Source organism: Dysidea avara, chromosome 3 (assembly GCF_963678975.1).
Source record: "Dysidea avara chromosome 3, odDysAvar1.4, whole genome shotgun sequence".
Classification (NCBI taxonomy): Eukaryota; Metazoa; Porifera; class Demospongiae; order Dictyoceratida; family Dysideidae; genus Dysidea; species Dysidea avara.
In genome coordinates, this window is record NC_089274.1 from 1,756,836 (window position 1) to 1,774,622 (window position 17,787).

Consider the following 17,787-nt stretch of genomic DNA (forward strand, 5'->3'; position numbering starts at 1 on the left):
TAAGGCATAGATTATATATACTACGTACGTAGTATATATAATCATAGATAATAGACATGAGGTGTCTATAATCTATGTCTAAAGTGACGCTTTAGTTAGGGATTATAATCGCTCCAATTTGATGAAAGTGGCGCTTACTAGAGGCTCGCCAAACGCATTAGCGCTAGCCCGGCTGGGCACGAGACTCCCAGAGGCATTACATAAATTAAAATAGGGTGTTACCCTAATCTGGTCACGTTTAGCATTAGTTCGGACTCGTGTCAATACTTAAGATCACTGACGGTCATGGAACACCTTCACAAGTTCTCGTTTGAGGGCAAACCAGCCAAAGCGTGTCTGGAATTCTTCAAGACATCACTGGACTTCAAAGGTCTAAACAACAGAGTGCAGTCAGCAGACACACAATGGATGGAAGAATTCTTAGACCAAGGAGGACTGGAGATGGTGTTCGACACGTTAGGAACTCTCACCAGTAAAACATCACGAAGCAGCTTGGCGGCGGATGCGAGTCAGGAACTAGAGTGTGCGCGCTGCATAAAATCCGTCATGAACCATCAGTCAGCTATAAATCACATTATTATAGTAAGGAAGAAGTTTGTCAACAAGTTAACAGAAGGTTAGCAGCTATATAAGCTCTTTGTGGCTTAATATCCAGCGGATCTGTTAGGGTTAACAAGCAACAATGCTCTCATGAAAATCGAAGTATTGGAGCTACTCAGTGCAGTGTGTATGTATTCTGATGAGGGACACCAGTTAGTGACTGAGGCATTAATCCACTACAAGGTCAGTATCCAGTGTATTTGACTAATGTGGTGGACTAAGTGGGGTATTCCAATTACTAGAGGCTAGTGCTGGAACCCGGCCATTGTTATACCATAGATATTAGAGGTTTCCGTAGGCTCTAATATCTATGGTTATACTGCTGGTTGTGGTCGCACGAGACCGAGGTCTCATCAATATTGTAATGTATTTAATCATTTAATAATGATGGTTCTCTCTTGTTTCTCATCCCTATGTGTATAGCAAAAACTGTTGTTGGTGGAGTTAACTTAAGCTTGACTGTGCATGTGACTGCTATATTAGAGTTGTTAAAACAGAAAGCTTTCGAATGCAACATTGCTGTTGAAAGTGGCCACTTCACAAGCAGTTGTACATAACCAAGTACAGTTTGCCTTATATGGCTATTTAGGCTCATGCACACAATATGTGAGATTTGTTAAATTACAGAACTTTCCAGGACCAAGAGTATCAAATGGCGTATTACCTCATGATTCATGATTGCGTAGAGTAAAACAGATATTTCAGTAATTGTTTGTTCTGTTAATGGTTGCTGTATTACTAAACCAAGTGAAAACATGATGGTATTTACAAAATAGCTGATGTTAGGTTCTGGCACTGCCAAACAGATCCCAAAGTTGTGGTAACACACTCGTTTGTGTTACTGCTTTCAAGAGCAAGTTGGAATTATCTTGCATGGGTCCTTACTATACTTTTCTTGTACAATAACTGTTGAATACTATAGTTGGTTGAATAACACAAAAAACTGTTGAACTAAGACCCACTGCCACATACACATTTCAAATTGCCATTTTGTGTTAATGAACAATTACTGAAATATCCACGTATACTACATAATCATTAATCATGGGTAATACACCACTTAATACTCTTGGTTACTATTGTATTCCTGCTTTTACCATTATTTCAGAATGATTTATTATTTGCTTTATCACAAACTCAGCTTGGACAGCAGGTTGATCAAATTTTTTTGCCCAATGCAAAATGCATGTTATAATTATACAAAGCACAAATTTACAGCCATTAGCATAATTTCTACTGCACATCACTTATTAGGACAAAAAAAATCCCCCTATACAATGCCGACTGTACTTCTGCAATAATGCATGTTTATTAATTGCTGATGACACATTATCTTTGGTGAGAAAACTGGAACATCAGTGATCCCTCAAGTTTCCAGATAACGGAGGTACCATCATATCACATATACATCACATGCACACATTTTATATAATTACCATATAAGGTGATAAGACTTACACATGTTATACTGTACAAGTACTAAGTACAAGTCTTGATGATAATGCCGATATTTCAATTACCTCCTCATTTCATTCCAATTCATGCTCCATACTGTAGGCTGTGATGAAGAAGAGATTTGTGCACAGTGTGTTAGTTGAGGAGTTGAGAAATGCCGAGACTGATGAGTATCGTGCTGTAATAATAACATTCATAAACTGTCTTGTAGCTCGTTGTGGTAGTGGAGATGAAAGGTCCAACATAAGACATGAACTTGCTGGTATGGCTTGTTTCAACATCTGTTTATCTTGTCTTAACCTGTTTTTTGTTTTTTTTTAATTAGTCCTAAATTTTCAGGATGTACTGTTTTCGTTAAGGTTAGTTGTTACATGTTACAACAATACACTCGCCATCCAGTTGTTGAAATAACAGGAGCAGTGATAACCACACATTGTTGACTCAGATTGATGTGTTCAATGATGGAGAAGCTCATGATAGAGAGACTGTTGAAGAAGGAATGGATATTAGTAATCACAGGGATGTGTTCAGAGCAGTGTACAGTAAAGTAAGATTATTACCGATTGACTGATCAACAGTTGATGTGTGGTGATGTGTAGGTGGTTGGTACTCCAAATGCTCTATCATTTCTACACATCTTACAACATCTGATGTTACTGGATAGAGATAGTAAGAAGAGTAACATAGTGTGGGAGATGTTGGAGAAGATGGTATTATCTGCTGTAATGATGAGTGAGGGAAATGAAGATGACAGTAATCAGTTTGTGTCAGCTAGTACAGAGAAGATAAGGAAGGCATTGGCTGAGATCAGCAATGGTGAACAACCAGTAACAGAAAAAGCTGCAAAAGTAGCCTCTCCTCCACTACATGGAAAAGATGCTGCTCCACAACCTCCACTTCCTGGAGGAGCACCACCCCCACCTCCTGGAGGAGCCCCACCTCCACCACCCCCACCTTCTGGAGGAGCTCCACCTCCACCTCCACCACCCCCACCTTCTGGAGGAGTCCCACCCCCTCCACCTCTGGGTGGAATAAGTGGGTCAGCTGATGACACATTAAGTAATATTTGCATAGCATGTATCATAGTTGTACAGTGTATCTATTGGATTAATACAGGTTCTTACCCTCAATTATTTCAGTTATCAATCAAGTATTGCTCCAAAAAGAAAATGCACATTGTTAACTGGAAGAAGATATCAAGGAACACAGTCCAGACTCACAAGCAGTGTGTGTGGACTCAATGTACCCGCCTGCCCTATCATACTGTTATTGATACTGATCAACTTGAGGAACTGTTCAGCAGGAAACAAACTTCGATAAAGGAAAAGCATAAAGATCCACATGTTGTAAACATATTATGTTACTATCGTAATTCACAGTGCTCCCCTTAGGTGAGCCTATTGGACTACAAGACTGGATTAAATGTTAATGTGTTCCTGAAGCAGTTTAAAGGAGGTAGCACTACTGTAGTGAAGATTATTACAGACTTCAACAGTGAAGGTGTTTCAGTTGAGCAACTGAATGCTTTAGAGAAATTGTTACCTGATAAACACACGGTAAAACAATGCTAGTTAGTACAATTCTTAATGCAATATATTTACAGATTGATCATTTGAAGTCTTATAATGGAGACCAAAGTATCTTGGGAGCCGCTGAAGTTTTTTTATTACAGTTTATTGAGGTTGATGGGTAAGTGTGTGGTCTGTGTGTATGTCCATACTTGGAGTGGATGATACACAGGTACGTACTGAGAGTAGAGGCAATGAAAGTGTTTCTAGAATTTTCAGACAAAAAAGCTGAGCTGCAGCCTGCCTTACGTGTACTCTGCACTGCTGTAAATGGTATTATCATATTGTGGGCAGGGCTGCACCGATTCTAGTATCAGTATCGGGCCGATACTGCTGTTTTCATGAAGTATCGGAATCGGTCATTATATTGTTGCAAATACCGATTCTTATCATGTGCGAGGAAAATAAAATAACGTTCGTTTAGCTATCGCGGATTGCACATCCGTTGTCATTTTTTTTTTTTTGGATTCGACCAAATAGCCAATCAAATGTGAGGACTTCCATTCAAATTTCGTTCTCATTGGCCCATTTTCACGTGACACCATAGACACTGGTGACCACGGATGTGCAATCGCAATACTTGCTTATTTTACTAGCACAGTGGACGCCTAAAAGTATCACGGAAGTATAACACTAATAGCTAACTACCAGCAAAATTACTGATCTATGCTGAAACCTATATACGTGTGAAAACGCTTTACTGAGAAAAAGATCGCTATACTCTAATAGAACAGTCAATAACTCTAATAGAGCAATCAGGTAGAAGTGACTGTTTCAGTATTAAAATAATTATTTTGTTTTTGTAAGCACCATTATGATATTATCTACACTTCTCCAGAAGAATACTGGAATATCCACTGGTTTGCATTTCAATGACTTCTTTCTTTGTGAATCTTGATTGGCTACTTCATTATAAACATGAACCATACCAAAAACGTGTACAAGAATACCATGAAATACACTATATAATAAATGTGTGCACTATGAAGTAGCTACTTTAAGGTACTCGGTATCAGTACTTGTAATTGCAGATACTTCCCAGCTGAGTACTTGGTATTTGAAGTATCGGTAAAATGTAGAATCGGTGCAGCCCTAATTGTGGGTGTGTCAATGATGTCATTGTGCCATCACTGTAGAGGTTCTTAGTTCAGAGTTACTGAAGAGGATACTTTACATTGTATTAGTGACTGGAAATATGATCAATTCTGTTAGTGAAAAGTCAGCAGATGAAATCAGCTTTGTTTACAATTGTCTTCTAACAGGGAGGTCATTTTGGTAATGCATATGGTTTTACCACTGATTCGCTGGATAACTTTGGGGACACTCGTACTAACAAGTCATCTGTTACCTTCATGAATTACATTGCCTCAGTAGGTTGAGCTGTGGCAAGTGATGTTATTTGATGTTATTTGATGTTATTTGATGTCAATGATCATAGATATTTCAAAAACAAGACCCAGACTTGTTGGGTGTCATCAAAGAGCTGCCTCACCTCAAAGAAGCTAGTAGGTAATGTATTGACTAGTCTGGTAGAAGTGTAGATGTGATCAGTAGCTATATAGGTACTCAACTGATGACATCATTAAACAAGTGCAAGAAATGAAGAAAGGTTTGGACCAGATAGAAACAAAACTAACACAAACCACTGAAGTTCTTCAAAAGCAAGTGGAAGGAAGTTTAAGAGTATGTCACTCATTGGTGGACAATTACTGCATAGAGAATTGTTCATGTATAGTCAGCAAAGGATGGTCTAGAGGAGATGTTACAAGGTGTTAAGGAACTCAATGAGGCTAATGAAAAGATATTTGATTTCTTCTGTGAAGATCAGAAACAGTTCAAGCTACACAAGTTGCTGCAGAGGCTACTGAAATTTTTGGAGCAATTAGAGTCTTCTGCTAAGGTGAGATGTTTAACTCTCTATCAATGAGATTAAAATACTCTAATTAATAAATGTCAAACAGTATTGGACTATACTCTAATAAAGTAGTCAGGTAGAACTATGAAGTACAACTGTTACACAGACACCATTTAGCTGACATTGTTCACAAAATGTGACCGGATTTTGGATAATCAGCCTTAATGTCATATTTTACAACTGGAATATTTATGTAAAAACAAGTTGATGTTGTGCTACTTCTAAAAACCAGGTGCTATGCAGCCAGCTAACTCATCTGGAATTAACCATAGATAGTATATGCTACAATGAATTAACCAACTATGTATTGCTATTTTACAATAGGGTAGTTTTGGGTTGTGCAATATTATTAGCTAATTCTCATATTTCGTAATTCATGAAATTTCTGTAATTCGTTCAATTACGTTGCTATGCACTGCTAAGGAAGCGCTTGTTAAACAAACAACATATTACGCACAGAAGTATCTTCTAAACTATTTTATAGTTTACTATTGTGATTTTTCCCACAAATTCTCTTGACAAAGTCTCAAAGCTACTCTTCATTTTTGTTCGCGTACATAAGGGATACGCCCCCTTTCAACTCAAAGTGATAGGCTATCCTGGTAGCGTATGAGGCCTGCACTGTTGTTTTTCAGTTGTTAAAGACCTGAAAACCTCAAAGAGAAGTTAGTTTACAAAGTCTGAGGAAAATAGCCACACCCGTATTTCAGTCCTCCAAAAAGAAACCACCTCAAAGCAAAGTTCACCTGTGCAGAAGTTTAATACAGACTTCATTTCACTTTTACTTCTTACATAAAAGCTGCTTTTACCATTATTTAACGATTTTGCTCACGTGGGTGCGTACGGACAAACATAGATAGGTAGATAGGTACACACACACACACATACTTTTACGAAAACAATTTCAGTAAACCAGGCGTGTGCCGTGCACGCCTGGTTTAATAAGACATTACAAACTTCTGCTCAGCTTAACAGTGATTATATCAGTAGTCAGTACCCTGAATTACAAGAAATTCTGTGAAATATTTTAACATGTGCATAAGTGCTTTAGTGGTGACACATATGAGTGTGGATTTCTATGTATTTCACATGTGACATTAAGACTGATTTTCCAAAATCTGGTCACAAATTGTTCAAGAATAACTTGTGCTTCCATTAAACATATGTAATAGGTGTTTTTTTTTTCTCAAAGAATGCTTACGGTACTCATCTAGCATTCTTTATGTAGTGTAGTTCAGTAGATACACATGTGGTACAGCCTACTACGGTACTGCCCAAGCGCAAAGTCGCACTTGCTCGCACACGCAACTTTGCTTGAGATTTATAAAAATCGCTAATTAAGGGGCGTGGCAACTGTTTTGCTCACGAGACAACGTGGCAGCTATTTCATTAATGAGAATCGTGAGCGAAACGGTTGCCACGCCCCTTAATAAGTGATTTTTTAAATCTCGAGCAAAATTTCATGTGTGAGCGAGTGTGACATTGCGCTTGGGCAGTGCCGTATCTTGTATTCAAATGATGCTAACCCCATTCTTGTGTGGTTATGGGCCAAGAAAGCCACCATGAGTATATTTACAGGAAGAAACAAAAAAAGCACGATTTTTATGCATATGTAGCTCCGTGCTCCCTTCTTGGATTGGAATTTTTTATACTGCTAACGCTCTCCACCTTCAGCACTTCACATACCAAATTTGAGCAAGACTGCCTTACGTAGTCATGAAATATGAGCCTTCAAAATTCGGCTTAATTTCTTCGTTATTTTTTCTTCTCGGGGAGCTTAAATAGTTCTTTTCACATACTTTACAAATTCATTATAAAATGCAAATGCATGGCTTGATTTTCTTGAGCTTTGGTGCACTTTAAGAACGTCTTGTGGCACAATCACATATCAAGTTTGGTGCAAATCTGATTAATAGTTATAAAGCTATATATTACAATTATTTACATTAAAAAAGGTCAACTTGTTGTTGTGCCTACAGGGTAAACCACTTATGGGAATAACTTAAAAATCAGTATGCGTATAGGTTAGTAATCATAGCTCAACCTTTTGTGGTTTGAAAGAAATCGCGGTGATAGCTATAGAGTTACAAGGCAAAAACCAAACAACTGTAAACCGCCAGGTCGAAATACTCTAATAGAGCAGTCACCACGGGGTAATAAAGGTGCATGAATCATGTCAGAAATTTTACCAGCATTCAAATCAGCGACCTCCATACTGAACACCCAAATTCTTAACCATTGAGCTGCTGCTATCACAGCTGTTCACCTCACTTAATTTCTACTTTATAAATGAAAATTCTAACTTATATATACCGTATGGCTGCAAATTTTCGTAGTATAAAAATTTCGTAAAAAGCCATGTTTTCATCAATAAGTAAAAATAAATTCGTAATTTCAAGCCCTTTCGTAATTAAAAAAAAATCGTGACTACACGTACGTGCTGTTACGGTAATATGTGGAACACGAGTTACATCGTCGCGAAGTAGAATACTTGTGAAAACAAAACCAGAAGCACGGATGCTTAATGGATGGATGAGTACTGAGAAAAAAGCATCATACTTGTGTCAGAGGTTATTAAGTGTACCAAAAACGAATGGACAGGTAGTACACTGAGCATTATTTTAAGGTCGAAGAGTAATAATAATAATAATGATAATAATAGTAAATTTCATGTGATATTAGCCTACTTTACACCAACACTCTCGTATAGCTAAACCCTCACAAGCCTCGTGCTTTAACTATCGGTGGCTCGATTTCAATGCACATGAAAGTTTCGTAGTAAAAATTTTTTGCTACGAAAATTTGGAGCCATACGGTATCTACTCAATAGTAAAAGTTCATAATTTCATATGAAAAATCTAGAACATTCTATGTGTGTTCTATTGGGAATCTTCTAAAGAAAATGTGCACTCTATTAGAGCATTACAAAGTATTCAAATAAACCCTGTATACAATACTATTGCAACTTCTCTAGTATTCCATCGAATCAAAAGCCATTTTGGTACAGATCGGCAGGATAGTACACTACTGTTATAAGACCTACTCGCACCAATTGTCATCATCATAATCATCATAATAAGTGCTATGCTAATAAAACTTGTGACAACCAGCTGGAAATTGTATTTTAGCATAAAAGGTGCAGGATTTGCTTTGTTAAAAATGAGCAACTGCAACTTATCGTGTTTTGCATGCAAATTAGACAAATAATACAATCATGATACCTAACTTGGAAGGTATTTACGGTATAAAACACATTTAAAGGCATTATAATACAACTTTATGTAGCCATGAACATGCAAGCACAAAATTATATCAGTATGTAAATTGGCTTTGATATCAGATCGGTAGGTATTTTTCTGTATTGGTAGTGCAGTAGTTTGTCTTATACCATCTTCATGGCATCTGTAGATAAGAAGAAATAATTTGTGTAAAAACAAACCAGTTTATGGTTGGCTTTGGGGTATATATTTAAAATACAAAAGAACAGAAATCCACACAAAACAGCCAAGCTGTATAAAAGGGGTGTGGCCTTCAAAAATCCTGGGTGAAAAAAAGTTGTGAAGTCAAAGGTGGCGGCCATGAAATGGCTGCAATAATGTTAATGATACAACACCCTTTTTATACAGCTTGACTGTTTTTGTGTGGATATTATTATCAGGACAGAAGATGATGCATTGCTGCCAAGGAAAGCCAATTAGTCTGGATGCTCGACAGACAAGTGTGTATTTTATAGGAACCAAGAAAACACGATTTTCATGCATTCATAGCTCAATAACGGTAAACAGAAATAGTCCATTTTTTTCTGTGAAACATCCTTTTGGACAGGTCCTGGACATCTTCCATACTAAATTTGAGCTAAATTGGTCGAGCTGCCTTTGAGGAACACGCCTTCAAAGTGTGTCTTATTTTTTTCATCTTCTTCCATTATAATTTTTCTTTTCACTTCACTTATAAACTTGTTGGATTCTTTTAAATTTAGAGGGTATTCCAGATTGGTAGAAGTGGTACAATTTCACGAGCGATTTATGAGTGCAATTTTTTGCAATGCCTGCAGGCCTAGGGTAAGCTACTGACAGAAACAAGTTAATCAGTATGCAGATAGGCTGACCATAATAGCATGTGGACCTTTTGTGGTTTGAAAGTACAAAGAGTATTTAGCAAAGGAGAATATCCAAACATGTGAAACAAGTGTGATTAAGATACTCTAATAATAGAATAGTCACAGAGAAGTGAAAAAAATCACAGGAATGTAGCTAAACTTTTCAGTGATCCTTCCTTACACCAGTGCCTTCATTGCTCTATAAAGAACAAACAAAGCACGTATTGATGCTACAACAACACTCGAGTTGCCAGATGATGGGCATTTAATTTTGCTAAAATCCCATGTCAGTACGTGCTTTGCATGCCAAGATACTATGAGCTAAAAGATGAGTTTTAAAAAGGCGTGCACAAAAAGGTTCTAGAACAATCTAGAATTTCCATTGATAGATTTTGAAATTATAAAACTTCACCATTCTGGTGAAGTATTAGAACTTTCATTTGAGCAACTGAGAGCAGTAAAGGATTTCGGGATATAGGTGTAGAGGTCCCTGGTTCAAACTCTGGACAATCAATTTTTCCAAGGTTTTTGTTAAAACCACAGACAAACAACCGTGGAGGAGATGGTCCTACATGTAGGGCAGGTATCAATGCTAGTGTGTTAATATTTGTGACTGTCTCTGGAAAACCAGTCTGTTCTATGCAAGTATCAAAAAATTCTGGTTATAAGAATTTAGAGTGTAGTAGCTTGCTAATAGTTAAAGTTACATACAAGTACCAAAATTTCAACAACGATTCCTTACCTTCCAGATCATCTACACTGTTAAAATTCAAGTGTAACCAAAGCACCTTTAGGGGTGTCCAGTTGCATGTTTAAAAACAACTCCCTTCAGGTGATAGAAAAGGTGCTGTAGTGACACTTGGAGGGTGTGAAAGAAGAGTGCTATGGTGCTGCAAGAAATATAACACCAGAATGTAAAGGTGCTACAAGAGGTGTAAATTCAGGGTGTATGGTGGGGTACACTGCCTTCGTTTTAATTTCCGACCCTTTGGTGAGGGGTGGAGCTCCTCTTATCCCTACATTTTCATTAATGGTTTATTCTGGAAACACATATTATGACCTGTGAAATACAGTAATTCAACAGGATTACAAATACACTTACTTGCTTGTCTTTCTACACTTTATATTTAAGTTGCAATTATAACGTAACTACCAAAGAAACTTTTACTTGTGGCCTTGTAGGTGCAAAGGGTGTTCCCATTACACCTCATCAATGAAATGTATTATCAATGCTGCCTACATGCAGAAGTGCAGCATTTCATGCATAGTAAATAAGTTTCCTTTAGCACAATGGAAAAACATTTATGCAACTATTGTTTGGAAAATAGAATCCAAATCACATATTAGAAGTTTTGAGATAAATGGTTTAGATTTAAAACTATTATAACTTGCCAAGGCACGCATATGAAATTTACACCAGAAATGCATCAATTTATTGCCTTTCAGGTACTTGTAGAGTTCCTGCCAAATAAGAAAGAAAATGTGATGAATTTAATGAGCAAGCTAGCTCACTACAATAAAATGCATATTTGTGCATATGTGGTCAGCTCTAAATGTGATATGCATAGAATGTACTTGAGTTGGGTATATAATGTGTAGGAGATGATAGTTCACATTTGCTATTTAATGAGGCAAATGTGAACTATCATCTCCTACACATCACATACACCACAGGAGGACACGCTAACACATTTAGAGCATATCATGTACACACAAATACACTTTTTATGGTAGCAGAGGTAGTATCACGGCTCCTCACAAAGGGTGGGATGTAGAGGAGTGGAAAAAATATAGACCATGATTGAAATCCAGACATGCATGACGTTACAGAGCTGTGCTGGCTCCTTAGTACCCGGAATATACGCAGCAAAATCAACACAGAATATTAAAATAGGCCATCCACCAATTCTTGTCAACCCAAGACAATCAACCTTACCAAGGCCAGAAATTTCCATTGAGCTTTTAACACCACCTGCACCATTAAAACCAGCCTCAAGTAGTTTGAGCTCAAAACCATGCACTACTATGGTAGTGTGGCTACCGTGACATTTGATTTTGCCTGATGTGCAAATTGTAACAGTTTTGTAAAATCTTACACTGTTGTAACTATTATGTCCGCTTTAAACTGCAGGTGTTTATCTTGCATGATAGTTCAGGACAGGTGCTGTTGTCATGGGGGCCAATAAATCACTTGGCCCATAAATTAATTGCATTCAATTGTTTTTTCCACACTTCTAAGAGTGTTAGTAATTGTATGCAATTACAGTCACAATATTACACCCTATCATGAGGTGAAAGACCTCTGTTTGGGGTGTTCCAATGAACGATTAAGGAAATTTACAAAATAGTAACACCCAATGGGTGTGACTATAAACCTCTTAAGGTGGTTATTATTTTCAAGGGTGTTGCAACAACACCCCCCTTGATTTTTAGAAAATTATAGGTGTTATGGTAGCACCTAAATTTTAACAGTGTACTGTACAAGTAGCCAAACAGCTACGTTTCCTGCCATCTTAGATGGTTTTTATGGTAACTAATGGTTAACTGTATCAGGCAAGCTCCAATAGGGGTTGCGTTGTGGGAAGCAGGTGGCTGGGAGGGCGATATGTTGTTCAGAAATTTCATGTGGGATGAATTATGGGCCATTCAGGACTCAAAACTGGTTTAAATGAAAGGCAACTTACAGCACAGGTCTATTTTCAACACACAGAGTTGTACAGCCATATACAGCCTTCCTAAAGCCGGCCAGAGCTCCATCAAGGTTCCAAACTGTTCGGACAGCTCACCACTGTGCTTGTGAATAGCAGCCAGCAAGAAAGCCTCAAACCTATATATACACCATCTTATTTGTTCAAAATCTTCCCAAAGATATGCATGTCACATGTGTTTGTTTATAGTGCGGTAGACATAAACAAGATTGTTGTTTTATTCTTTGTTTGAAACACCTTCGTACTTTTGTGCGCAAATGAATAAAGGGCTATAACTACTAGTGACCGTGTAATTATTATTTGGGGTTCCAGCGATAAAAAGTAGTGAAACAAGAAATATGAATAATGGCAGCATAGCTCTGTAGGAAAATCCCTACTTTGGAATGTTACAACCTTTTTAATGGAATTGTGATAGTTTTGTTGCAACTCCTGGTATTGTAAATGCTCCAAGTGTCTAATTACACTCCTTCAAGAAACATGTTAATACAGAAAATTATGGTCACAAAGAAGACGGTCATGTAATTGAAGGTAAAGGAAAGAAAAAGCACAGAAGGCAGTCACTTTTTTGTCAGAATTGGAAAAGGTACATGCCACATGTGAGTTTGCTATTGTGACATGAAATAGTGGCTGTGCACTACTTTTTTGGCCTCTAGCCTTTCAACAGGCGGGAAGATAGGTAGGCAGACCAAAAGTCATGTTCTGGTAATTTTAATTTAATTTAATATTTTTGCCCTTCTGTAATGTTTTCTTGTTTTTTTATTGTTTTTTATGCTGTATTTGATGTTAGATCACCTAAAACTATTCCGTAAAAGTGCTTTTTATATTTCTATAATGGTTTTTAATTACAGCATTATGGCAGACGCCATTCATTTTGGGGGAGCTCTACTAACAGTGCTACCGTACTGTTTGATACCTTGGTGGGTTTGCCAATTAAATTTTAATGTGAAGTATAATTCAATTTCTTTGCTCTTTCTGTTGTCCAGCTCTATAATTTCAGAACTACTCATCATAATAGGCTGAACTTTAGTAATTCATTCCTTGGACATTATAGATAACACTGCGATAAAAAAAGAAATTCAGAAAACTGTGCAAGTTGTATGCAGTTTTGCTGAGACAGTTACAGTATGACACAATGCCCAAATGACAGACTGTATCATAACTCTTCATTGCTATATATGTAGACCAATTCAAAATAACTTTAATCTATGATTTACTGCCTTCTCTTGTAATAATTTGCTTGTAACAAAAATTCAGGAACAGAGAACATACTCAAAAGTGTGTGGGGGTGGCGGTGAGGGGGCTAATCATGTGGGGTGGCTGTAAGTTACAATATATTTATTTATTAAGTGTGTAAAGCACACTAGCATGCTTTGATGCTAGGGGGTCTGGGGGCATACCCCCACAGGAAAATTTTGAAATCTGAATGCTTTGAGATTGAATCTGAGAGCATTATCAGTGGTATATGTGTACTTGCTCCTTTAATAATATGGCAATGACTATCATTAGACACATCATTAAGTGAAGGCATTTCAGATAGACTCATGCTCTTAATTATGTATAGATTGTTAATGGAAACAGATTGATGTAATTGCATAGCAGAACCACAGCTTATACGATTCCGCTGAATGTGTAGATCGATTGATTTTTTGTTTAATCCCATGGTAGTTGGGAAATGCCGTCCTTGCCTACCAGAGTACACACAGAAAAATAAACACAGTACAAAACACAACCACTAGACAACCATGTTACACATACAATAATATAAAAAACTATACTACAAAAACTTATTAAGTAAAAGTCCTTATCATAATTACAAATAGCCAGTTAGAATTCCACCAAGAAATGACAGATGAAATGGAAAAAGGTTTGGTGGAGGAGAGATGACAAGTTTGCAGGTTAGCAGAGCTGTCCATGCAGCGTGTATGATATCTATGTTGTGGTCCAAATAATATTGGTGGATCCGAGAACCAAGCATGACTACTGTTATTAGGTGACTGCTCTAATAGAGTAGAGTAGGTGACTGCTCTATTAGAGTATCTCGATTTTGTGCACTCCTAGCACTGATTCACATAGTATTCCATTTTTTGCATAATTATCCCTTTAACACAAATCCCAGTAACTAATGAGTATAATAGTTGCTTTACTTTAGCAACTTGGCAGTGAAAAAACCACCTCCACCCATTTCTCTGCCCTTACAAAGATTATCAAGTTTTAACCTGTTTATATTCTATATATTTAATAATTAGCCTGTTACCACTTGTATTCTATACCACTTGTAGGAGAACATTAAATTGGAAGAGATGGAGAAGAAACGACCAGAAAGAGTAGCACTAGTGAAGGGTACACCAATGGCAACAACAAGATCAGTTGATGTTGTTGATAAACTGTTACATGAAATCAGAGAAGGGACAATGCTTCGCCACAGATTACACTGAACAATTTAATCAATTTATATTGAGAAGCTGATACTGTAAGCTGTGCACTTTTATATCTACCACTTGCCTACTAATTTTGAAGGGAATTACTACAGAAATTGCATACTGTGTAAGCAAGGGATAAAATGATACAGTGAAAGCCTTGTGATATCCCTGAGACTTCAGTATATAGTATAGTGGCACAACACAAAAATTGTGCACTTTTTCATAAGATCATGAAATTTCCCACTTAAATAGTACTCCTCATGACATGTATTTTTTGATATAGTGCCATCGCAGATTTGACCTTTGAAGACCTTTATAACAATTTTTGTACAGAAATTTGACCATTTATGTCTTTATCTCTGAGGCATTAATTAACTTGTTAAAACATGGTACCAAAGTAAAGATCTGATTTTTACTTAGGTGATTTCATTCCAAAGTATGATCATTTATAATTTATTTTTGAGACATTTACCTCCCCATTGGTAATTTACACCCCAAGGGAAGATAAACTCAAAGGAAGATTTTTGCAGCTGGTAAAAGTGATCATAACTTCAAAATGGAATTCCTACACTGTCAGGTGTAACTAAAGCACCTTTAGGGGTGTCCAGTTGCATGTTTAAAAACAACTCCCTTCAGGTGTTATTTTATTAATGCTTTACAGCACAAGTGCTGAGGGTCTGTGGGGCACCTGGTCCTACAGCCTGCTCAAGGACTTTAGCTACTTAGACTTTAACTACTTAGGGTGTGTTTGAAGGGTTGGAGAAAGGAGAAAAAATCCATGACTGGACCTGGGTGGCCTCGGGCCTGCAGCCATCCGATTTACGCTCGAACGCTTACAGGGGTCTGCCGGGTGGTCAGGATGTTTTCTCCTTGTTATTTTCATGTAATTATATCCATAGGAATTCTAGAGAGTAACTCATTCTCTCTAAGTACCCGAAGTAGAACCAAATGGACACTAGTTTATTAGATAAGGGTGCTGTGATGACACTTGGAGGGTGTGAAGGAAGAGTGCTAAGGTGCTGCAAGAAATATAACACCATAGTGTAAAGGTGCTTCAGGTGGTGTAAATCCGGGGTGTGTGGTGGGGTGCACTGTTAATTTCTGACACTTTCATGGGGGGTGGGGCTCCTCCTATCCCTTCGTTTTCATTGATAGTTTATTTAGGAAACACATAATTATTATGACCTGTGAAATAGCAGTAATTCAACATGATTACAAATACACTTACTTGCTTATCTTTCTACACTCTATAAGTAAGTTGCAATTTGTACTTATAACGTAACTACCAAAGAAACTTTTAATTGTGGGATTTCATTCACAGAAACACCCTTGTAGGTGCAAAGGGTGTTCCCATTACACCTCATCAATGAAATGTAGTTGCATTGATTATCAATGTCGTCTATATTCAGAAGTGCAGCACTTCATGCATAGTAAACAAGTTTCCTTTAGCACAATGGAAAAGCATTTATGTAACTATTGTTTGGAAAACCAATCCACATTAGTGACTGGATTTGACAAAACACGGCTTCCACACACATCCACTACCATTCTGACAACTCAATCATTATGTAGGAATATGTTGTTAGTTTCAAGCTTTGACCTGGTATATTGTACTATGCTATTGAAGGACTTTGTGCAAATTTTAAGCCAATAGCTTGCCGAGTATATAGTCAAGTTACAGCTGGTTATAGTCAGAAAATTGGATGTGTGTGGAAGCCTAGCTTGTTTGTCAAATTCGGTCACATATTTATTTAATTTAATAATTATTTAGAAGTTTTAATTTGAGATAAATGGTTTAGATTTAAAACTATTGTAACTTTCCAAGGCACACATATGAAATTTACACCAGAGATGCATCAATTTATTACCTTTCAGATACCTGTAGAGTTCCTGCCAAATAAGAAAGAAAATCAGATGACTTTAATGAGCTAGCTAGCTCACTACAATAAAATGCATATTTGTGCATATGTGATGAGCTCTAAATGTGATATGCATAAAATGCACTTAGATGGGTATATAATGTGTAGGAGATGATAGTTCACATTTGCTATTTAATGAGGCAAATGTGAACTGTTATCTCCTACACATCACATACACTACAGGAGTTCACACTATGTACAATATTTTTAGAGCATATCCCATACACATGACACTTTTTATTGTAGAATTACAGCTGCTCACAAAGGGGTGGAAGGGGAGTGGGAAATATAGACCACAATTGAAATTCAGACATGCATGAGGTTACAGAGCTGTGCTGGTTCCTTAGTGCCTGGTATATATGCAGCAAAATCTATTATCAACACAGAATATTATGTTGGACAACTAAAATAGGCCATCCACCAATTCTTGTCAACCCAAGACGGTCAACCTTACCAAGGCCAGAAATTGCCATTAAGCTTTTCACACCACCTGCACCATTAAAGCCAGCCTCAAGTAGTTTGAGCTCAAAACCATGAACTAGATAGTGTGGCTACCCTCTGGTGGCATTTGATTTTGTCTGATGTGCAATTTGTATCAGTTTTGTAAAATCTGATACTGTTAATAGCTACAATTATATTCACTTTAAACTGCAGGCATTTATCTTGCGTGATAATTCAGGGCATGTGCTGTTGTCATGAGGGCCGATAAATCACTTGGCCCATAAATAATTGCATTCAAGTGTTTCTGCCTCACTTCTAAGAGTGCTAGTAATTGTATGCTATTACAGTCATAATATTAAACCCTATCATGAAGTGTTAGACTCTGTTTGGGGTTTCCAATGAACAATTAAGGGTGCCAACACCCCATAAGTGTGACTATAAACCTCTTAAGGCGGTTTCAGGGGTGCTGCAACAACTCCCCCTTGATTTTTAGAAAGTTATAGGTGTCATGGTAGCACCTAAATTTTTACAGTGTATTTACAACCAAGTTGTGTCTTTCAACAAGACCTTTATTTTGGTACCATATTTTAACAAGTTAATTAAATACCTCAGGGAGATAAAGACAGAAATGGTATGGCCATAAAGGTCACCAAAGGTCAGAT

The 17,787-nt window shown here is 37.2% G+C and overlaps 1 protein-coding gene across 2 annotated transcripts; it reads left to right on the forward strand.

The window, feature by feature from the left end:
* Nucleotides 1-193: 193 nt before the first annotated feature.
* LOC136248803 (inverted formin-2-like) lies at nucleotides 194-14,866 on the forward strand. Of its 2 annotated transcripts, none has more exons than XM_066040613.1 (16): nucleotides 194-616; nucleotides 668-783; nucleotides 2,158-2,317; nucleotides 2,381-2,414; nucleotides 2,470-2,602; nucleotides 2,655-3,114; nucleotides 3,172-3,401; nucleotides 3,447-3,611; nucleotides 3,659-3,744; nucleotides 3,796-3,896; nucleotides 4,760-4,830; nucleotides 4,886-4,993; nucleotides 5,062-5,132; nucleotides 5,186-5,306; nucleotides 5,359-5,523; nucleotides 14,625-14,866. In XM_066040613.1, exons 1-16 carry the CDS (start codon nucleotides 286-288, stop codon nucleotides 14,778-14,780), a joined length of 2,508 nt encoding a protein of 835 aa, XP_065896685.1. In that variant the 5' UTR covers nucleotides 194-285; the 3' UTR covers nucleotides 14,781-14,866. The 2 variants fall into 2 exon arrangements, with proteins under 2 accessions (XP_065896685.1, XP_065896686.1); XM_066040614.1 differs by having other exon boundaries at nucleotides 3,172-3,398.
* Nucleotides 14,867-17,787: the final 2,921 nt, after the last annotated feature.